Source organism: Aethalodelphis obliquidens, unplaced genomic scaffold (assembly GCF_003676395.1).
Source record: "Aethalodelphis obliquidens isolate GAN/ISIS:26980383/991018 unplaced genomic scaffold, ASM367639v1 scaffold11, whole genome shotgun sequence".
NCBI classification, from domain to species: Eukaryota; Metazoa; Chordata; class Mammalia; order Artiodactyla; family Delphinidae; genus Aethalodelphis; species Aethalodelphis obliquidens.
In genome coordinates, this window is record NW_020837955.1 from 31,789,456 (window position 1) to 31,812,928 (window position 23,473).

The 23,473-nt window shown below is 46.9% G+C and overlaps 2 protein-coding genes across 2 annotated transcripts in view; both read right to left on the reverse strand.

Moving 5' to 3' along the window:
• Window positions 1–9,714: 9,714 nt before the first annotated feature.
• SPMIP5 (sperm microtubule inner protein 5) lies at window positions 9,715–13,884 on the reverse strand. The gene is given in 5 exon segments (XM_027113132.1): window positions 9,715–9,873; window positions 9,875–9,906; window positions 11,312–11,392; window positions 11,395–11,529; window positions 13,830–13,884. Coding segments are annotated over 5 exon segments (462 nt in total).
• A 2,708-nt stretch (window positions 13,885–16,592) lies between these two features.
• HSPA12A (heat shock protein family A (Hsp70) member 12A) overlaps window positions 16,593–23,473 on the reverse strand; it is a 68,006-nt gene continuing 61,125 nt past the window's right edge. The window contains exons 10-12 of the mRNA XM_027112692.1: window positions 22,691–22,949; window positions 21,909–22,012; window positions 16,593–20,975 (exon numbers count right to left, since the gene is read on the reverse strand). Coding sequence (XP_026968493.1) covers window positions 20,338–20,975; window positions 21,909–22,012; window positions 22,691–22,949 — 1,001 coding nt within the window. The 3' untranslated portion in view covers window positions 16,593–20,337. The remainder of the gene's footprint in view (window positions 20,976–21,908; window positions 22,013–22,690; window positions 22,950–23,473) is intronic.

Below are 23,473 nucleotides of genomic sequence, written 5' to 3' on the forward strand. Positions count from 1 at the left end.
TGGCCTCCCCATAGCTCCCAGCTGACCTGCTCACTCATTCCTGGGGCCCCAGTGAGTAAACAGGCTGGTGGGAAGCACAGGGAGGCACTCTCAGGGCCTAGGATGGCAGTGGAGGGCACACCTGTTGGGCAGAGTGGGAGTATCCATCCACTGCTCGATTCTGAGAATCCGGAAATGGCTTCACTGAGCAACTCTGTGAATGGCGTCATGGCCACAGGGACTGGGGCTCGAGGAGAACAGCAGGTGAGTCAGCCCCTGAGTTTCCGAGAATGAGGCCAGAAGGAGCCCACCCTTCCCTTTACAGGAATGCCTCGAATTCACAGCAGAACCAAAGCGCCTGAGCTCAATACTTCGGGGTTTTTCTTTCATTCTTCTTTTTTCTTTATGTTTTCTAAATTTTTTTTCTTGAAGCCCTATACAGCATGTAAAATCTCGACCTGGTGCAGTGAAATAGGTCCTTGTCTGAGACCTTCTAGACTTCCTAGATCTCCGTAAAACTAATATAAATTATAGAACAGAGGTTCTCGGCCTTGGCCCCAGCTGTCTCTTTCCCTGTACTACGTGGGCTGGCTTCTTCACTTCTCAACCTCAGCACACCTGGGAATAACAGTATCCCTCCCTCACAGGGCGGCTGTGATGATTAAATAAGACAAAGCATGCACAGCACTTAGTACAGTGCCAGGCACATGGTAAATAGCCAGTAAAGGAGGCAGGAGGGGCAGGGAGGCCTGAGCTATTCTTTAAGAGTAACAGAGACACCAAGGACAGGACTGAAGACAAGAACAGCCTCCGAGAAGGTATTTGAAGTGGACCCAACAAAGGATTTGTATTCAGAGTGCATAAAGAAAAGGACAGCCACATAGAAAAGTGGACAAAATGATATGAGCAGGCAACACACAAAGAGACACCTGAATCATAAATGTTTGAGATTCATCTCACTAGTAATTGAGGCAATACACATGAAATCCTGATTACCCAAAATACAACTTCATCAACGACAGAGAATGAGCGAGGGTCCATATGTATCACCATGAATAGACCTCCCAAAAGTCCTGTTGAAGAGAAAAGCAAGTGTCAGGAAGATGCCACTTAGATAGAGAGGTTACCATGTAAGTACATTTCTGTTCACAAAATACTGCTACTCACTGCAGATGTGATACAAAATATCAAAAGAAGGACGTTTAAAATCCTCTAACAGTGGTGTTATATTTATTTTTCATTACAAAAGGATCTGGAGCAAATATGACAAAATGTTCGTCTTTGCTAATTCAAGGTGGTGGTTACAATGGTGTTGGTCAATGTTATTTCTTGGTAGTTTTGATCTTTTATCCAAATTTAGGAGAAAAAGGAGAGAGGGGGGTGGTTTACAATACTTTGGAGTTCGGGACCTGTGGCTAGTAGGAGGGGTCACTGGTGAAAGGTTTCTAAGACCCCAAGGTCGTCCCCATCTGTATTTGAATTCAAATCCTGATTTATCTGCCATTGTTCCCAAGACACACAGCAAGAGCCTCTCTCCTCTTACTCATGGGGACTTGTGTCTGTCACATCAAAACTCTCCATCTTCAGTCTCGGACAGTCTTGCCACTTGTCCTCAGTGTCTTGCTGTCATCCCTGTGTCAGTGGCACTACTGATGAGGACCAAACCCAGGGCCTGGCAGCATCTTGCTGCAGCCAGCCAAGACCACCCTTACGTAAACAGCTTTATTTCTCAGCATTTACCCACCCAGGCACACACCTTGTAATTCCACAGAGATCTTACTGAACCAAGATGTTAACAGCATCAAAGATGCAATACAAAGCTCTTCGTTAAGAACGGAGCATCTTCATCCTGTCTTCTCAGACTCCATAGGGGAAAAAATAATGTGAATACTTTACAAAGCTATTTCATGAAATGTTATGCTAAACGAACAACAAATTACTTTTTCTTTTACTAGCTTTTAATGCTAATAGTGCCGTTTATTCCTGACCTTCAGAAATATGAGATATTTTAAATGACAACTTATCTTGTTTGAAAACGCAAGCTACTTTAGACTGCATATTATTACTTATAAGTATAAGCGTGTGCGAGCATCACGCATTTCAGCATCCCATTTGTACCTAACTGATACATATTTCAGTTGACATTTATTGTTCTCCTGCTTAGGTGTCAAATTCCTTAATGATGACTCTGACAAAGTTGTAAGCTCGGTATATATAATTTACATTTGCTACCATATAATCGGTGTTATCTATTAGAATGCTATTTGTGACAAATCATGTTCCAAATAAAAATTGAATTGATTTTTCTGTTACTTTAATAGTGTGCCGCTCACAGCAAGCCTTTGATTGAATCTTAAACACTTTAATGCTCTGTTTTTGTTTGAGGCAGATCAGAAATGGAGTCTGCCTGATTCACAAATCTGAAACGATTTGTAAAACAACAAAATCAAATTTCAAAAAGCATCTTTATTTTCAAGCCAAGGGAATAAATTTGGTAAAGCTATCATTACAGGGTACACAGCCTAACAACAAAAGCCTAACATGCACAGTTAATTTCTATGCATCCATTTTCATCTAAATTAGATTTTAACTTTAATGCAGGGTATGAAAAGCCTCTACAGGCCTTTGTTTCTACCTTTTCTCTCACGCAATTGCAGGCTTTCTCCCGGCTAATCTGAGCTTCACATCACCCTGGTCACTCTCCCTCTTGGCAGTGGGTTTGAGCTACATTTTCAGTTTCCTGGGGTGCATGGGGGTTCTGTTCCCCAGATCCTCCCAAGGGGTCTCTCTCTCAAGAGGGCAATTGCTTGACCCATACTGCTTACAAAATAAATCACTTACAACTAGATCCTGGCTAGCATCAACCCCTTGGGTTAAGTTCTGGTTTAGAGCAAGGGTCAGTGACCTGGGCCCATGGATTTGTACAGACTTCCAGCTAAGAATGGTTTTCACGTTTAAATTTTTTTTAATTCAAAGAAATAATCCTTCGTGATACATGAAAATGATATGAAATTAAAATTTCAGTGTCTATAAATAAAGTTTTATTGGAATACAGCCACACATTCATTTATATATTGTCTATCACTGCTTTCCTGCTAAAACTGCAGAATTGAGTAGTTGCAACAGAGACCATATGGCCTAAAACATTGACTATCTGGGCCTTTACAGAAAAAGTGTTCAGCCCCCAGTTTAGAAGGAAGGGCTTTAGTGATTTATGTCCTGTTAAAAGGGTGAGCACCTTCAGGGTAAGAGGCTGAGGTGGCACTCAGACAAAAGGCTGCATTCATGACAATAAACCTCACAGAAAGCTTTTTCAGACACTGGCTAAGAGATCCTCAAAATGTTCAAAAGTAGGTAAAATGAGGGAAAGAAGGACAACCAAGGAAAACAAAACACCTCCAAACTTCACAAAGCTGCGGATGTGATAAATGTGCACACAAATCATAAGTCAGAAACGTCCTTAGACAAATAGGTTTTTTTTTTTTTTTTGCGGTACGCGGGCCTCTCACTGCTATGGCCTCTCCCGTTGCGGAGCACAGGCTCCGGACGCGCAGGCTCAGCGGCCATGGCTCACGGGCCAAGCCGCTCCGCAGCACGTGGGATCTTCCCGGACTGGGGCACGAACCCGTGTCCCCTGCATCGGCAGGCAGACTCTCAACCACTGCGCCACCAGGGAAGCCCGACAAATAGGTTTTAAAATACTTTAAGCACGCACCAAAATTGAGCTGAGTTTAAGCAAATAGGAGTGATTGGAGGTAAACCGAAGCTGGGGTCTGGGAGTGTGGAGGGCAGGGGGATGTCCCAGGCAGACAGAGAGGTCTGGGGAGAGCTACCCTGGGTGTGACCTTCAGCAGAACACAAACCGGAAACAAGGCCTGAAGACCTTGGGGCTGAGTGGCCAGCTCCTCTGGGTCATGGAGTACCTAGTGCCTTTTCCTGATGGTTCCCTGGGCTGGTCAGGAAAGGTGGAGAACATGCTTCTTCTCAGCCTTTGGAGAAGCCAGACCCAGTTTGAGTCCAATTATTGACATGGTGCTCTTGTCGGGGATATATATGCCTTTGAAGGAGCCACCTGTATTGTTTTCTGGGAAAAATGGCCCTGAGTGAATCGTTTAACCTCTGTGTGATTCAGTTTCCTCATCTGTTAAATGAAAGTATTTATACTAAGTAATACTAATTAAATGCACTATTCCAGGTAAAGGACAGAGTCTGACATAAGCGAGCACATTAGCGGGGCTGCTGCTACAGATTTATTATTGGCCAATTACACCTGTTCTGCCTGCCTCGCAGGGTTAGGATCCCTGGAAGAAAAGTGCAGCAGTGAAAAGAACACTTCAGTAGGGGCCAGGAGCCCTGGTTCTGAACCCTTTTCTGTTGAGAGCTCACTGTGTGGGCTCATCACGCTCCCACCCCCAACCCACGTCAGCTCTAGCAATGTCCCCAAGTCCCTTTACCCCAATGGTAATTGATAGTATTTACTGAGCACAGATTTACATGCCTAATCTCTTCTTAACTCATGAGACTGGGTTGGCTTTTCTGTTATTTCACCTTACAAAATAGAGATCTAAGGCTCAGAGAGATTAAGGAAAGTGCCCAGAGTCACACAGCCAGAAAAAAGCAGAATTGAGCTCTGAACTCAAGGAGTGTCTGACTCCTGGCCACACGCTTCACAGCTGCACTGGAACAAGGTTAAAGCCGTAACTGAGATCCTGTTTAGAGCCACCAGTCACCACTCTGTGGGACAGGGACAGGGAACCAAGGCATCCCCTTCCATCATCCCACCTCTGGGGAAACTGTCAATTCTCCAATACAAAGAGAGAGAAGGGACCCCAAAGGAGCACTTTAACTGCCACAGAATTCAAACTATCCCCACAGAAGGCCCCATTGTCATAAGAAAACATACAAACTCACAACCTCCATTTCTTCAGCATTTCCAGATGGAGGGAATTTTTGTCTTATCAGGTAATAGAATTGTTTTTAGCAGCAAGAATGAGCTCATTACAGATGCAGCTTGTGCTAATAATGATAATTTGCTGTGCAGTAAAGTCACCTCTCTCCCTCCCCTGACAGACGACGCTCTAGAAATTACAGGTTAGGGAGAAACAGAAAGGATAAAGATTAAGGAAAAGAATTGCAATGCGGAATTGTTTCAACAAAAGGAGTTTGATATGCACATTGAACTTGATAATCTTAATCATGAAGTTATAGAAGAATTAGATACTATTAGACAATCTTTTAATTGCCTTTATTCGATTTTGTTAGTTCTGTTACTGGGTTGTTGTTTTGTGTTTTTGTTTTACTGCTCAAATCATTTTTTAAAGGTCAGTGCCAGGAATTAGCTAGTGACTTAAATATTGACAAGATTCGATCCCGCGAGTGAAATCAAGATGAAGGCAGTTGCAAGAAGTGATTTCACTCCCGACATCCCCTAATTTCATGGGCAAAGACTTCAAAAACCCTGGGTCTAGAGCAGTAATCTGCAAACTCTATGGGTGTGGGAGAGGGGAGCAGGCAGAACTGCTTCCTGTGTTCTTCATTTCTGAGGGGCCAGCAGAGATGCAGCAGCCTGGACCACACGGCCCTGGGCAGGTGAGGGATCTGTCTCCTGGTTTCCGTCCTGAGGCTGTGGGATCACTCTCCCAGGGTGTTAGGAAAGCTGGAAAAAATCCCACCTGTTCACTGAGCTTGGTCCCGGCCCTTTAAAGAGAATGCAGCTAACTTCTGTTGAGTCATGGCTTTTTTCTTTAAACATGCAATCTCTAAAAGAGATTTTTAATCACTTCAAATAAGGATCTTATCAATTCAAATAAGGAACATAACATTTTTTCCCGATTATGAAAACAATACCTGTTGGCTGTGGAAAATTGAAAAAACCACAAGAAAGTAAAAAAGACCAATCGCCCCATCATCCAAATAATCACTGTTAGTATTATGGGTTAGCTCACTTTACCACTCCTCCCTTGTTTTTAAACAGAAAAACAGGATCATAGTGATGTGTGTGTGTGTGTGTGTGTACACATGGGTTTGCTGTTATTGTCCTGTCTCATAGTCTTGCTTTTCTCATGTACTGTATCAGAAATGTTTTTCCACAATAGCATTCCTCTATCACATTATCTTTTAATAACAGGATGCATTGTAATGCCACACCCCATTGGGTTTGGGGTGTTGTTTGGTATGACAATCACCCCTTACACACGCCTTTTGTTGTTTCCCAGGACAGGTTCCTTTCCATTTCTGTGCCCCAGACCCTCTGGCTGTCTGATGAACCTATAGACCTCTTCTCAGAACAATGTGTTTAAGGGCATAAAGTATAATACATGAGATTACAAAGGGAGCTAATTATATTGAAATACTATCAAAATACTAAAAAGAACAAATTTGTGAAATAGCCATATAAGTGTTTGCTTATACATATGTTGAAGAACAATGTTAGAGCGTAGACATAGTAGCTCCAATGACAACTGTGATTATAAAGTACTGATCAACATTAACATTATTTCAAGCTGTTTGCAACAAATGTCACATGATGTGATAAGATCTGGGATTTTTATTGGGTTAAGGTGACAGGTACAGCTGGGGTTTGCTGCCTACATTCATAAACAAAGGAAATATTATATTTCACTTGGAGGTTAGTGAAACAAACATGTAACTTTTTTCTCATTCCAGTTCTTTTTTCTCATCCAAGATATGACTCCTGATTTCCACCCATGGAAACTTGGGGGTCCAGGGAGCCCAGGTGAAAATTCTCATCTTGGGAAATACACTCAGGTGTGGCTCAGTTCATCTTTCGGCCCAGCAGTTTTGAGTCTTTTGATAACAATGGCCTCACTGCCCCAGGAGCTGCTTTTGATTTATTCTTCATGCCAGTGGCTGCAGAGTGAAGTCAGAGAGAGTGCCTGTCAGTGATAAAAGGTCAGCCAGTGTTATGCGTTGAATTGTGTCCCCCCCACTCTGCCCCCTGCAGAAGGATATATTGAAGGCCTAATCTCAGTACCTCAAAATGTGACTTATTTGGAACTAGGATGTTGCAGGTGTAACTGGTTAAGATGAGGTTATACTGCAGAAGGGTGAGCCCTAATCCAGTGTGACTGGTGTCCTTATTAGAAGACAGCCATGTGAAGACACAGAGACACAGGGAAGTCACATGATGACAGAGATTAGAATTATGCACCGAAGATTGCCAAGGATTGACAGCAAACCCCCAGGAGGTGGGGAAGAGGCAAGGGGTGACTCTCCCCTAAGGTTTCAGAGGGCACATGGCCCTGCTAACACCTTGAACGTGGACTTCTAGTTTCCAGAAGTATGAGACAATAAATTTCTGCTGTCTCATACCACCCAGTTTGGGGTACCATTACAGCAGCCCTAGGAAACCAGTACAGCTGGTGTGCCAGGGCTCTCCTGGGGACTGGGATTCTGAAACACCAGGGTTGGGGTGGGCATGGCCCTGTGCCAATGTTGGGGACTGCCATGCCACAACCCAAGGTGGCTGATGGGGGCCGACTCATTAGACGGCCAGGCTAGGGCTTCAGTGAGCTCCCGATCCAGGTGTGCAATGTTACCTCAGCATCGGGAAGAGCTGGGCCCCACCCAGCAAGGTCAACATAACCTGGAAAACATCCACAGAAGCCTCAGCATGCTGAGAAGTGTATCCTCTTTACGCTCACGTGACAATAAACGGCCTCTATTGTGAATGACATGTTATCACAACCAGTCAGGGTGCAGGTGGCAGTGAAAAGGATGCTTATCTTATGAAATTTCCCTCGTGCCGGTTGGGGTGTGTGAGGGGCTCTCACGTGAGAATGGCGAGCTTCTGAGCCCCCCTTAATATGTGCCTCTCCTTGGGAGGCTCTCCACTTCTACCCTTCCACGCCCTTTACTGAAGAGAGTGGCTCTGGATAAATCCTCCCGTTGCATAAGACATTTGGCCTCTGAGCGCAGCCACACCTCACCGGAGGTCTGGGGTCCTCCATCAGGGCTCTTCCAAGGGTAGGACACCTAGCACCTGGAAGATAAACCAGCCCCACAAATTGCAGGCAGGTGGCCCAGCGACGCAGAGGGGCTACTGCCAACATCCCACCCGCTTTTTTTTTTTTCTACTTAGAAAACAATTTTTTTATTGTGTTAAAACATACTTAATACTCAGCATCTTAACCATTTTTATGTGTCAGTTCAGTGGTATTAAGTCCGTTCACACTGTTGTGCAACGTCAGCACCACCCATCCCCGTGACTCTTCTTCTCTTGTAAAACTGCACTTCTGTACCTATTAAGCAATAATCCCCGTTCTCCCCTCCCCTCAGTCCTGGCAATCACTGTTAATCTACTGTCTTTAATTTTGACTACTCTAAGTACCTCATATAAATTGAATCATATGTTATTTCTTTCTCTGTTAGACTTATTTCTCTCAGCATAATGTCCTTTAAATTCATCTGTCTTGTAGGTTGTGTCAGAATTTCTTTTTTAAGACTGAATAATATTCCGTTGTACATATAGATGACATTTTGCTTATCCCTTCATCCTTAGATGGACACTTGGGTTACACTACTATGAATAATGCTGCTATAATTACGGGTGTACAAATATCTCTACAAGACCCTGCTTTCAATTCTTTCCAGAATATACTCAGAAGTGGAATTGCTGGGTGTATGGTCATTCTAATTTTAATTGTTTCAAGAGCCCACCATACTGTTTTCCATAGCAGCTGAACTATTGTACATTCCCATCTACAGTGTACGAGAGAATCTAAAGGCAACCCACAGAATGGGAGAAGATGTTTGCAAATTGTATATCTGATAAGGGATTAGTATCCAGAATATATAGAGAATTCCAAACACTTGACAACAAAAAAGCAAACAAACTGATTCAAAAATGAACAAAGGGCTTGAATAGACATTTATCCAAAGACATGTATAAATGGCAAATAAGCACGTAAAAAGATGATCAACATCACTAATCATTAGGAAAATGCAAATCAAAATGATAAAGAGATACCACCTCACACCCATTAGAATGGCTAATATCAAAGAAAGAAAAAAAGCAGAAAATAAAAAGCGTTAGCAAAGATGTGGAGAAATTGGAACCATTCCCTTTTTAAAACCAGCAGGAAGGAAGGAAAGTCCTCCCTTACCTGGAATAGAGAAATCCGGATACTTTGGCAGCAGCCTTTCATGCAGCAACATTTTTGGAGAAGGGGTAGGAGGAGGTGCTGCAGGCCTAACTCAATATATTCTAAAGTAAGAACAAAAGTCATAGAGCTATTCCTTTCATTAATAATAAAAATAAATATAATCTGTGCAGGTCCCGCATGAGCACGGTGTGTTTATTTCTGATCCTTACGATTTATCCTAAAGGATCATCATCTCCATTTTACAGAAGGGAAAACTGAGGCCACGAGAGCCCCCCGCTCCATGCAGTGCCCTACCATCTCCCTTCCTCAGCATGCTTGAGCCTTAGGTTGCTGCCTGGACAGGGGGCCCAGTCGGTTTTTACTGCCAGCCTCTCCCTGCAAACCAGCAAAGACCAGAAGCAAGGCTTCTGGAACTTGCTGGGCACAGGTTGGGAGCAGGACGTGGCTGCCTACTTGGCAAGTCCTGCAATTACAAACACAGCGCCTTCTGTAAAACAAAAGAGACACCAAAAAAAAAAAAAAAAAACAGTCCTAGCGCTGGGCTGGGGGCATCTGGAAACCCCTGGCCTGCTCTTCCCCTCGTTCTTGTTACCTGAGTTACAAGCCAGACTTACTCCTCATATGGTTTCAGGTGTGCTCTCTTGGCCTGCTCCATGACGTCCAGGAAGTCCCTGTAGCAGTTTCTGGCCATGACGGTGTACCGCGTGGCACAGCCTAATTCAGTGACCCTGGCTCTCGGCAGGTAGCCTGCCCAGCCGGGGATGGGGGGGCTCCTGAAGAGGTTTCTTTATGTATTTGCATTCTGTAAAAAGATGCCATGCTTCCTGAGGGCTTTGAGAAGCCACACAGTGGGCGATGCTCCTAAGCTAGCTGGCATCCCAACAATCAGCCCCAGGGGGAGCATTAGGCCCCTAGACGTGGTGAGGGCAGCTACCAATGGTTGGTTGATGCTGCGTGCCAGCACCTTGGTAGGGCTTTGCATAGGCTTCATTTTATTTTCTTACAAACCATAAGAAGTTGGTGCCTTTATTACCTACACTTTGTGGAGAAGGACACTGAGACCTCAGAGAGGTTAAGAAAGTCTTGGCCAAGGTCACATAGCAAGGAAGGGATAGGGCCAGGATTCAAACCCAGGTCTCTCTGATTCCCAAGTTCTTGCTCTTAAACAGATCCCACTCTTTTCTCAGACTAAATACAAAAGAAAAAAGAAAAAAAACTTCGGACAATGCTCTTTGACCATCTGAATAAGGGAATCAAGAGAAGCACGCAGGTCAGGAGAAAGCACAGCAGACTCGGCTCTAGCTGCCCGGCTGGCTGCCCTTTGGTAATTTCACATTTGTGAGATGTGAGACAACTGCCCTTCAGTTGCTGTAAGAATTGAATTAGGCCACTGAGTCCCAGAACCTAAAAGCTGGAAGGCACCCTAGGGAGTGTCTAGTCCATCCTTCCCTGCCTTGGATGAAGGAACTGTAGCCCAGAGAGGGGAAGCAACCTGCCCTAGGTCACATAGCAGATACTCATGGAGCTGGGCTAAATCCCAACTCTTAGGCAGATGTTCCTTGTAATGACTTGGAAATTTTTTAAAGCACGCCAAGCATGTGAGTCAGCGTGTGTTCTCGAAAAGTCCCCAATTACAATAATAATAATAAAGACAATCGGTCCATTACTTTTCTTATAGGCCTTTAGGCCTTAAAAACAGTCTAGGACAAATCATTGTTGTGATTATTCACATTATACAATCATACTGTCAGTTGTTTTTGTCACTGTTATTGTGACTGTTATTCAGTGTAAAACCCCTTCCCGCCCAGCCAGCACCTGAAGGAGCTCGGTTCACACCAAGGTCTGACCTCAGACAAGGGACACTGCTCTAAAGTGGGAATAATAGTATCGACTTCAAAGGGTCATCGTGGGTGGTTAATGAAATAACAGTAGCCAGCACAGAGAAAGCAACTAAAAGCGGTACCTACTGAGACAACAGATGTTTGCCCAGGGAGCTTAGTACCTAGCACCCTCCTCCCCACCTGTCTCCCTCTCCCCCTGGAAATGTTTCTTTCTCCTTTTAAGAAACTGAGCCTCTCCATTTTGCACGGACGCCTGGGGACCTGGAACTGTGCTGGACCCAGTGCCCTCAGTGGCAGCTCAGCAAGACGGCCAGGCCCTGTGCTTGGGCCCAGGGTGAAGGGGGGCTGGTTTCTGGGAGCCGGTACCACGACTCAAGGGGCGGTACCACCGGTAATACTGGTGCAGGGTCCACAGGGCCGTCTCCTCTGAGCAGACGGGCTTTAGTTCGGCGCAGTGGCCACTGTGCAGCGTAAGTCCTCCAGCTGGTCTTTACTCCGCTGTGTGTTCTCCTGGAAGATTTTCAGACAGTGGGACATGTTGTCCTCACTGGAGGTGCCCTGGCAGCTAAGGTAGGGCACGAAGCCTGCAAGAGCCGATCACGACCTTCAGCGAGGGATTCAGAACCTGCCCGAAGCCCCAGAATCTCAGCCCACCCCTTGCCGTTTCTTCCTTGGCCGGCAACACTGCATTTTCCCAAAGGCCATTAATACAAGCCGCGCTGTTGTTTCCACTGCGGCCGGGCCCTCCCAAGGCCATGAAAAACTGACCTTAGAGCGGGGAGGGAAGGCCCGTTTCAACAAAGGCAATGACAGTAATATTCTTTGATAGCAAAGCCCCTGATGTCAGCCCAAACGGCAAACGGGGAAAGCATTTAATGGACCAAAATGTTAGTCAAAGGAGTAATTGAAATTATTCATCTTTTTAGAGAGAAAGCTTATTTTCTTTGACACTTCCCAAATGCAATTGGGGATCTTTTCTGTCAGACCACCGGGAAATTGCGGGCTTATTAAAAGCAGAGACCTATTACACAAAAAGGTAAATTCATTATCTGTGAGACCCACCCCGAGCACAATTTTTCACCATTTCCCACAAAATAACATGTAATCATTACAATTAGTATGGGTAAAACACAACTATTTATTTAAACTGGATGCTGAATCCTAAGTACTATAATGCTGCCATAATAAGACCAGTTTTTAAAAGAACAAAGGGGGAAAAACTGGTTAAGACTTGGCTTTAAACTGTCAATAAATAAATAAGTAAATCCCATTATTGAAGCCCACCATTTTTGCCCTTGTCCCCAGGGCCAGAAAACCTGGCCCCAGAGTTGAGAGCAGCAACCCTCACCCTGTGCACCTGCAAGAAACCTCCTCTGGAAGAATCCAATTACTAAACTGCTCTTGACAGTGTTGGAAGTCTTCCACCCACTATCCAGTCTCCCCAGTTTTGGGACAATTAAAAGATACCCTAACACCATGGAGGAGATCGTAGACACCCAGGGGCCCTGTCACAGAGGTTTTTCTCCATCAGGGTCTACTTTGATCTGCGTAGATTTTACCTGATGGCGTGTATGCACACACACACAGAGGAATACAAGCTACCCTTACTGAGTCTTGCTAAGGGCCAAGATATTTTAAATAGGCTATGTGTGCTGGCTCCTTTCATCCTCACAACAGTCTTATGAGGAATCTATCCCTACCCCATGTAATGGGTTGAATTGATAGACCTATCCAAGTCCTAACCCCTGGTACCTGTGAATGTGAACTTATCTGGAAATAGGGTCTTTGCAGACGTAACTAAGGATTTGGAAATGAGATCATCATGGATTTAGGATGGGCTCCAAATCCAGTGCCTGGTGTCCTCATAAGAAAAAGGAGAGGGAGGTTTGAGACACACAGACACAGAGACACTGAGCAGAAGGCCACATGAAGAGCCATGTGAAGATGGGGACAGAGACCGGAGTGATGCTGCCACAAACCAAGGACACCAGGGGCCATCAGAGAGAGCACGGCCCTGCCAACATCTTGATTTCAGACTCTGGGCCTCTAGAACTGTGAAAGAATAGACATCTGTTGTTTTACACAGCAGTCCTAGGAAACTAATACAACCATTTAATAGAACTTTCTACTTACCATAGAGAGGTAAGTAACTTACTTACAATCACATAGATAATGGCCAGGGAGAGATTGGCATCTCAGTTTATTAGAATCCAAAGCCTATTCTCTTAACCAACCAGTAGGACCAGGGTGAGGATGGGCAACCTTGGAATATTCTCCATGCCTCTCCCCACCGAGAATACCTATATGTGAGAGCAGAGGGCCTATGGGGACCACCAGGTTTGTTACCCACAGGGATGTGACTTAGTAAATTCTCGGAAGCCTGAGGAGGAAAAGCCTTTAGGTAGGGTGACCAGTTGTCCTGGTTTGCCAACAACTGAGGGGTTTCCTGGGATGCAGGACTTTTAGTGCTAAAACTGGGACCATTCCCGGCAAACCAAAAAAGTTGGTCACCGTCCCTCTAGGGGACACAGGAAGAAATGGGACCATAAGGACAGCCCTAGTTCATGAGAACAGCACAACTTGGGAAGAAGGACAGAGCCTCAGCTTATGCATTGTGTCTATCCTGGTCCAAATGTATATAACAGACATTAATTATGCGCTTCTTACATACCAGGCCATGTCCTGGGAGATCTGCCTAGATTATATCTCCCCACTTATCAGAACCCAGTTATCTGCCATCTTCAGCAATGAAACACTTTCAGCAAATTTCTTTAAAGCTAAAGTGCCTGTACTGGTCCAACAAGCCGGTCGGACATGGACAGGGGGGCAAGGCAGGGACAACAATCAGGACCATGGTCCCCCTGCAGGGCACATCACCACTTACCACTGTAGCCTGGTGTGATTGGCAGGTGTCTCATGAAGGTCTTGGAAGACCCCATGATTTTGCTCTCTGTTAATGAAGGGAAGTCCTTGCCTGGAGAACTCACTGCGCATGTGCTAGAGCCCTTGGGCGTCAATAACCTTGCCCGGGGATTAGGACAGAGAGAAAGCACCACAATTCGCCAAGGATGCTGTTAAACATGCAATGTACAGGACATAGCAAAGAATTAGAGTAAACTGTGGCTGGAAAGGATCAGAAGTTGCAAAGGCTGGCATGGAGTCCACGATGGGGCGGGGGGGGGGGGGGGCGGACCGAACAGGGCCAGTTTACGTGGATGCTGTCTCCCGAGCCAGACCCCTTCTCCCTTCTGGGATGGCCTGTGGTGCCCCCAAATGGACCAGGTCCTGCATCTGGCATCTGTTGATGCTTCCAAGTCCTACCCTACCAAGCCAGTTCCTCTCTCAAAAGTCATGCCCTTGTGGCCAGGACAAGTGGCCTCAGGGGTGGAGGGGAGGGCCTCAGGCAAGGTTTACTCAGCAGTGATGGAAATTTTTTAAACAGTTCAGACATTTGAAGAACACCTGCTACAACACGGCTGAAGACAGGACTGTATTCCTGTGAAACGCTAACGGCCGCCCTAAGGGTTAGTTCCTACCTGAGTCCCTATTTTACAGATGGAAAAATAAGGCACAGAGAAGTTAAGTAACTTGTCTGAAGGTCCCTGTGTCCAAGGAGGTGTGACCGAAAGACGTCTACACTCTGGGGGCAGGATTATGTTGCCCAGAAGTGTGCCGCGGGTGCGTGGCCGGCTGCGCAGCCGCAGACCCAGCCCAGAGGCCTGCCTGGAGGAGGCTGAAGGGAAGAGCGCAGAAAGGGGGTGTGCTGGGGGTATGGCCGGGGAGCGGGTCAGAAAGCGTGGACACGCCCCCTCCCCCCGCCCGGCCCCGTCCTCACCTGGGCTGGCCTGGATCCTGGCCCCGCCAGACCTCCTGCCCTGGCCCGGCCTCCACCAGGGCTCCCGGCCTTTCTGAGCTCACCTCGACCGCGGGGGGGGGGGGGGGGGAGTCGGACCATTTATGCCTCCCTCGGGGTCCTAGGGCCCGCCCCTCCCGCCTTCATCACCCTTTGGCCTCCTGGAGAAGTCCGGGCCCGGGAGCCAGAGGCGACTGGTGAACCCGAGTGAACTCGCTCAGCGTCGGTCTATGGGGTGAGATGCAGGGGTTTGCCCGGAAAATATTTTGCCTCCGAAGCTGTTCTCCGTTCTGAATACACGGTCTCACCCAGGCGAGGCCGCTCTGGGTTTGGAAATTGTGGGGAGGGGTACACGAAGGGATCCAGGTCAAAGCCGCCTTTTCTGATGTAGACACTGGGGAGGCCTGGGCTGGGGGGAGAGGATTGGCGGGAACAGGCCTTGGCAGGGGCGGGGGAAGCAGCCTGGGAGGGAAGCAGAGGCCTGTGTCCCAGACGGCTTCCCCTGGGCTTCTCACACCCCTGTCCTCCTAGCCTCGTGTCTCTTACTAGGAGAATCTCCAGATGGCCAGGACAGGTAGCCGGGCAGAGAGGGACAAAGCACCAAAATGAAGGATGCCGGGAAGGTGGAGCCGTACTCCTAACCGTCCTCACCTTATGGGAGATGAGCCTTCATCTCAGTGGACTGAAACTGTCAACTACAAATTGACACTTGCCATGGGCACTTGCCATCCACAAGGATTAATTCAGGAGCTGCTGAAGTTGCTGACTTTCAACACCCCCTGAAAGGAGTTCAGGGTGGAGAGCAGAAAAGAGGCCCTCTGTGCTCTGGGAAGAACTGGCCCAACAGGTCTTCAGAGAGTTAGATATTTTCAGGAGCCGATTTTATTTTATGAGCCTAATTCTTGCATCTCCTCGTATTTAGAAAAGCACTAAAATCCTTCATGGTGACGTCCGCTCCTCATGACTAGCAGAAACCTGCAAAAAATATGTGCCTGATTGCATGTACTCCCTCTTCACCAGAATCACATATATACTGACTCCCCCCCCCCCACCTCTTCAGAGCAGTTTCTCAGAACTATCTGAAACTATGCTGTCTCCCGGGCTATAGCCCTCATTTTGTCCCAAGTGAAACTTAGCTCTCAACTCTCACGTTGTGCACTTCTTTTAAGTCGACAAAACCAAGATGCCCACCATGTGACCCAGATCCAGGGATTGAGTGGCCTTTACAGACGGCTAGTCCCAGCCGCTCCCTACAGATGAGGAAACGGCAGCCACACTGCCTGCTGGCTCTACTTTGCAATACACGTTTGTTTGACGGTACATCCTGGCCTTCCCGACCTCTCCTCATGGGAACTAAACTTCAGATGAAAGCTGGTGTAGCTACCCACTTAGGAAGAACCCATTTATACCTCCCTCGAGGTCCTGGGGCCCGCCTCAGACTATCCAGAAACTCCTAGAGCCAACTCTGGAGGGTGACCCAGACGTAGAGCCTGGAATAAACCCAAGGCCCTAGATGCAGCGGCCAGCCAGTTGTGCCTGCTAGGATACCAGAGGACAAGGCATCAGTCCTTGGCCTTCTGCTTTTTTTTTTTTAATGACCTTCATTTGGGTGCAGTGGAGTTGTCCGTTGTCACTGTGGCTTATCTGCCTTCTCTCTGGCAAGGCTGCTTTCTTTGGCTTCAAGGGAAAAGGGGTTCGTGGATGTCCATGGAGGCTTGGTTCCCAGTGAACAGAGGAGCCAGTCTTATTGGAATGAAAGTTAATAAAGCTTGCAACACCTAGGAAAAGACCTGAAAATCAATTTCCATCTGAGATGGGGCAGAGGGGAAAGTCAGTAATGTATCTATAATTCCATTTACAAATTCAGAGTGCACAAAAGAAGTCTGGGCCACATGAGATCCAGAGTTTTGCTTTATTAGACATCTGTGAAGACAGTTTGCAGATACAGTCAGATTGTGAATTGCTGCCACGTTCTGTGAAGTTCGAATTTATAGTGAACAAGACCCCAGTGGCTGTTATTTTAGAATATATTTCCATATTCCAAGCCGATAAGAGATACGATGTTATGGCCAACAACTTTTATACTAGTCACCCACTTCAGCCATTTCCCAGCATAAATACGCAGCTTAATCACAGCTATTTCATCTCTACAATGTGTGATTCGATCTTCAGCTAATAATGCATTTTGACTCCTGTTTATATAGGTGCATGCGATTCTTTGCCACCCTGGCAATTAACCAGACCTGGACTCTAAAAGCTAAACTTGATCTAAATAACATTCTAGGGGTAGGGCAGGCTCTGCAATCTGGATTCATCTTAGCCATCGGTCTGCAGAAACGCTTGTATGTTTCCTCTTTCCTCTCTTGTCCATGTGACATTCTTGTCTGACATTCAACATTTATTAATGCCTGCTGTGTACAGAAAGGGAAGTTACAAAGGAAACCCTTTGACAGTTCTGCTTCCAAGAAACCTGAACCTCAGATAATACGCCAGGGACAACTGAGTGATGTGTTAAGACAACGGGCCTTTTAGAAACTTTCTAAGATTAGAAAATGTGTCCACATGTACCTATCCAGTGTTCTTACTCTAGAATATTTCTGTGGGGGGGAAGGGGAGAAGGGGTGGATTTGAGGATTCCCTCTAAGAGTCTGACTATCAGGGCTGCATCTCTGGAGCAGAAGAAAATCCAGTAAAATCATCACCCCCTCTCCATCATCTTTTTGCCAACATTGCAAATTTCAACCGTTTCATTTAAGAGAAATAGACAAGGAGACATCCTTAATGCAAGATGGGAAAGGCCTTACATTAGCCAAGAAAAGGACTTGACTCTGTTACTCACACTTACACTTAATCCAGTAGAAAAGCTGGATTTGTGTACCACCTGATTCCTCCCCTTGATGCTGGTGTCCTGAAAACATCACACTTTGCCTTCAGAGTGACTGCTTCGCCCCACAAGGAGACGCTGACAACCCTGCAGGGACACAGAGTTTTCGGAGGTTTTTCTGCACAGTCACATGGCTTACAGAACCAGAACGTTCAGCTCTCAAAGACAGTTCAGGAGAATCGATACATTATTATGCACCTTTAAATATAAACTGTGAACCTTTGGGAAGGATGTGTATGTAGAAAGGTCTGATGGAGCTGTCAATCCAGCCGGTCTATTTCGTAGAGGATTCTGACCCTAGGCACCTCTGTCTGTTGCTCAGTCTGCGCACACAGTCCATAGCTTAGCATCAGTACAAATCAATGTCTAGTAAGCACAATTAAGAAATGAAACCATGGAAACTTAAAGGCAGCAATGTCATCAACAAAATTCAAAGAGCATTTTCCCTTTTTTTTTTAACAAGAGCGCATTGTAGAAATCAAGATTCTGTACAATTTTCTAATATTATATGTACATAAAATTATATTACTTATAACTGAATGGAAAAGTCTTGTTTGTAGAGTATGGCTGGCAACACCAAAGAAAGACCCATAACATTTAGCTTTTGAAGCCGAGTAGGCAGCGAGAGAACCCTAGAGCCACATCTGTGTCTCGATGTGAAACCCCGCTACTAAGTATGTGACCAGCATCCTCTAGTTCTGGGTTTGTTAGTGTTTCAGGTTCTAGTAGGGAATTCTGCAGCAAGCGATGGGAAAAAGAAGACACTTAGAATGAAGTTGGAAATGCTACTTAAAATCTGCATATGATAATGGGTTTGTGAATCCAAGTATTCAAAGTTAGTGGCTGAGTCATCCACCCTCCCCTCATTCGTTATGCATGCCTCTGGTGATTTAAAATCGAGTTAACTCCAGCAGGTGGAAAAGACAGCTTTGAACAGATCACAGGGGCTGAGTCAGGTTCTTGATGCTTTTCCTCAGTTGGCTCCTGAATGTTGAAGACTGGCTTTGCAAGTGGGGAAGGATGGAGAGCGGACACACACACCCGTTGGTTCCTCAGCCCCATTCTGAGGCTGCCTTTCTTCCAATCTTTTTCCTCCCCGGGCCCTTCCTGTGAAGGTTAAAAGCGCCCTCCCCGAGCCAGCTGGAGCTCCAGCCCCACTCACAAGAAGGTTAAAAGCGCCCTCCCCAAGCCAGCTGGAGCTCCAGCCCCACTCACGAGAGGGCAACGTGTGGGATTGTGGTTCTTCACTTGCAGACTCACTCCCTAAGGGAACCCAACTGGAAGCTGCAGGCTCTGGTCTGGGCCCCAGCTTTCCAAAACCCTAAAGATAGGAGTTTTCAAATTCCAACTGAACCACAGTCCCCTGTGGCATTTACTAAAAATTGCAGATTCTGGTTCCCCTCTCCAAGACTTGAGTTCATAAAAGGGACAGAATCCAGGAACCTGTATTTCAGAAGCGCCCAGGCAGTTCTTGCGCGGGAGATCCACAGATCTGCTTTGAAAAAACCCAGCTTCATTCACTAAGTACAGATCTCTGAATGCCTTTAGATAGAATCTTCAGTTCTAGTTTTAAAACTGAAGATTTTAAATGAAACATTTTGTTAAACAGATTCTCTGCCCAGGTATCACCAATGTATTCTTTTCAAAATGTGGAAATAAATGGCCAGATCTCTTAGGGAGATGAGGGCAAGCAGGGAGGAGGGAGTTAGTTTAAGATACGTGTGCCTGTCAAGGGGAGGGGCTGTTCCGGACTCCCGGGCTTGGTGATGTGAAGGAGGCAACCTGCAACTTCATTTTCTCACACAGAATCCTACGAAGGTTAATGCAGATTACTTATGAATTCAGAAATCAGGATTTGGCCTTTGGGGAGTTCTATCACAGCATATAATTTGGGATATGTCACTAGCTCAATATCCATTTGCCTCGAAGCAAATTTTTACCTGCTGAAAAGTCGAGGTGTCAGCTCTCCCACTCACAAATCCTAGTGGATTAGCTGAAGCTACAGTTATTCTTCACTAACCCTTTCTGGAATTTAAATTATGAGAACCTAAAATAGCGCCCAGTGTAGGCAGTCTTCTCCCACCAGCTAAAAACCCTCCAAGTTCCCGGTGAATCATCACTTTTAATCACACCATGATGAAAAGAAATTAACTGCAGATGGATGGCATTTTATAAGCGACTGCCATCCAAAACATGTAAAAAAGAAAAGTCTCAAGAGAGATGAAGAATCTCCTCCTGGCTCAAAGATCTTATTTCAAATCTGGAAGGATCACGACAGGGCATCCTAAGTTCTCCATAAGGGAGATCTCTTCGACCCAAGCCCGATCACTGCTGCAGAAATGTACTGATTCCCTTGTGGGGCGGCGGGGGGTGGGGGTGGGGGTTTCACCACTTCGTACCTATGAACACTAGCTGCTTTTCTGGGATCCTCAAATTCCTTATTTCCCCACCTCCATCTTCACTGCCAACGGTTTTTCTGACTCCAGTGTGCCCTCAAAAATCCCTAATTATTTCTAGCCCTGGCTGTTCTCATCTTCCCTGCTGAAATTCAGACGGGTGATGGCTAGGGTCAAGGGCAGGGAAAGAACAGTCAGGGTTGAGGTCAGCAGATGCAGGTGAGCTGAGCCCAGGGGGACAGGCGGCGGGGAGGGCCAGTTAGTAATTTAAGAAGTCGATCCCAACCTTGACGCTCTTGGAAGTGGCTACATCCACGGCCGTGGCCTTGATCTCAGTGTCCCCGAACTGCATGAGCGTCTGGATCTCCCTGCGGGTGGGCACGGCAGTGCCGCTGGTCCCCGTGAGATCGAGGCGCAGCGTGCCGCACTTCTTCACCCCGGGGTCGGTGATGAAGCTCACGTTGTCGAGCTCAGAGCTATAGATGTTGATGACAATGACCAGCTGGGAGGGCTTGGCCGGGGTGTAGCTGCGCTTGACCAGCTCGCCCAGGGCCACGGACTGGTCAGCGGAGATGAACTTGTCGAAGACGTCAGTGCACCAGCGAGTGCCGTCCTTCACCAGCAGCTTCTCGGGCGGGTGCTTGCCCTCCACGTAGCGGTTCAGCACCCCAACCCCGTAGGTGAGCGGGGACCGGCGCACCTTGATGACAGTGGGGTCCAGGCCGAAGAGGACGGCGCCCTTGAGGATGGTGAGGCCCACGTCCTGGGGGATGATGATACGGCACTGGTCGCCGAAGGCAGCCTGCACCGCCTGCTGCAGGAGGGGCGCCTCGGCGAAGCCGCCCACCAGGAAGAGGAACTTGACCGTGGACACTTCCGGCTTCTGAAACAGGTCTCCTGAAAGGGAAGAGTAATGGACAGAGACCTGTCACCAAAAGCCAGGGGGGGATTGGGTGGCCTGAGAATGTGGAGAATGGACAAAGCCGCTTGGGCCAGCTGGAGGACAGGCTTAGTCTGACCTTGTTGAACGGAATATTTTTGTAGAGCCAATCTTTTAAAGAAAGGAGGGGTTTGTACATCAATATGTTCAGGAATAAAAACCAAAGCTACTGCTAAGCAGAAACTTATTTTAACAGCTAGACAGTGATCAGTTTACGTAGTTCTTTGTTACACATAAATGAATACCCCTTGCCCTCTCCAAACCTGCGGCTCTGTTAAGGCAGGCTGTTATCAATATTATTCTTTGGTTTTCATAAAATTCCCATCCCACCTCTAGGAGTTCTGACTGTGTAGGTGCAGGGTGGGAAGTGTGTGGAGGGCCTGGACACTGAAAGAGGCCCCTGGTGAGCCTACTGTTTGTCCCTGGGCGAGGGCCCCTGAGGGAGCAGGTTAAGTGCACGGCCAGATTCCGTTTGCTCTCTTGTGGGAGACCTTTCTTTGGTTTACACAACAGTTCCTCCTCCCTAGCAGAGGTTGTGATTTCTAATTTGTTCTGATACAGCAAAGACCATCCATTCCCTAAGGCCTGTCACTCGATGATAATATCGCTTTAGGTCTCCCGCCTCTCTGACTTTTGAAGCCAAATGGAAGCCCAAGTGAGAACAGGCTCTGGGCTGCTTTGCAGTACCTGAGGTGAGGGATCCACAGCCAGTGCCCAGCAACCGCCCTCATGCATGCCCAGGCCCTGCCCACTCCTGCCAGGGCCCTGGCCTGCGGCTCCAAGACCCAGACCCCCTGCCATCCTGACTTCACATACACTGGTTGGTGATATTGGAAACATCAGTCCCCATTCTTGGCCACTGAGTGGCCGAGCCCTGGCTGATCACTTACGGAGATGCTCAATGATGCTATCAATGGTCGGCTTAAAAAGGGCATTCATGGCATCTGGACTCATCCTCAGCATCCCCTGCGAGGACCACTTCACAAAATCCACACTGTGGAGGCATGGCAGAGAGAGAACGAGCGGTGAGTGTATAAAGGATACCTGGGCTAACCTGCATAGTCACGGGCCCTGGTAGAATGGTTGTCACATCCGAGGGGGCTGAAGCGGGCTTGAAAGTCCAAAAAACCCTTAGAAATACACTAAACCACCAGGACCTAGACTCTTAGAAGCTTCAAAGCTAAGGCATAACCTCTTTTGTTTCTCTTTGCTTTTGCCTGTGGCCAACATTCCCCTGAGACAGTGGAAGCCAAAGTCTAGTGCAGAAGGCAGGGTGATAAATTATTCAACAAATATTTGCCGAGCACCTACTACCCATGCATCAGGTCCTGTTGTAGACACTGGGGCCCCAGACAAACTTCCCTGATTTCACACAGCTTATCTTTTTAGCGCGTAATCATAGCTGACACAGAGGTAGTATTTTCCGGGTCTCAGGCATTGTGCTAAGCATATATGAATACATTTCATCCTCACAACAACCCTTTGAGGTAAGTGCAATTATCATGCCCATTTTCCAGGTGAAAAAACCAAGGAACAAAAAAGTTGAGTCACTTGCCCAAGGTCACACAGCAAGTGTGTCGGACTGGAACTCAGAGTCCACACCACCTTCCTCCTCCCCACGAACACATTCTACCCCCCAGACTGTCCCGAGCCAAACATGAGCCCAGCTCACTTGCTCTTCCTCAAGGCGTGCTCCACGCTGTGCCCACGGAACTTCTTGTAGTAGTCAATGAAGGAAAAGGGCAGGGTGATATTCAGAGGGTTAGTTCGGTCCGGGGCAGCTGCCCTTTTGCGAGACTCGAATGCAATCATTAAGTCAACCCAGGCCGCAGGACGCTTGATTTTGAATTGCTCGATAAAATCCTCTCCGAATATTTTACACAGAAGCTTTTCAAATTCATAATCTACTCCTAAAGATCCGTAGGGTCCACCTGAGTCAAGAACACAAAGAGAGACCCCACTATATTAAAGACGGCCAGAAATGGAAGCCGGAGTCTGAGAAGCAGCCTGCCCTGGGTTCCGGGCTCTGCTCAATGACAGCAGCACAGCCTTGGACCCACTTAGCCAGCAGACCGCAGCTATGCGTTTTTACTTACACTTTAAAACCCTTAGGTTCTTCTCATTCCACGTGGAGAAACTTTCCTACAGAAATCACTCGTCAACAATCTGTTTAAAATCAATTACATTTTAAATAAAATCAATACATTTAACTAACTAGGGGCATCATGGTCTTCCCACCCAAGAAATCCAAGGACAGTGTCTGGAAAACCAGCAGACCTCACTTAGTCCCTGTGATCTACTAATTACTCATCCCCACCCCACCAAGAAGAAGAGAACGTTCTTTGGTTTGATGATCTTGAATCAAGACCAGGCATCGTGGGACCTCCCTAGAAAGCTTAACCAAATCACAGGTGACGATTGTGGCCAGGATCTGAAACAGGCTCACTTTATGCCC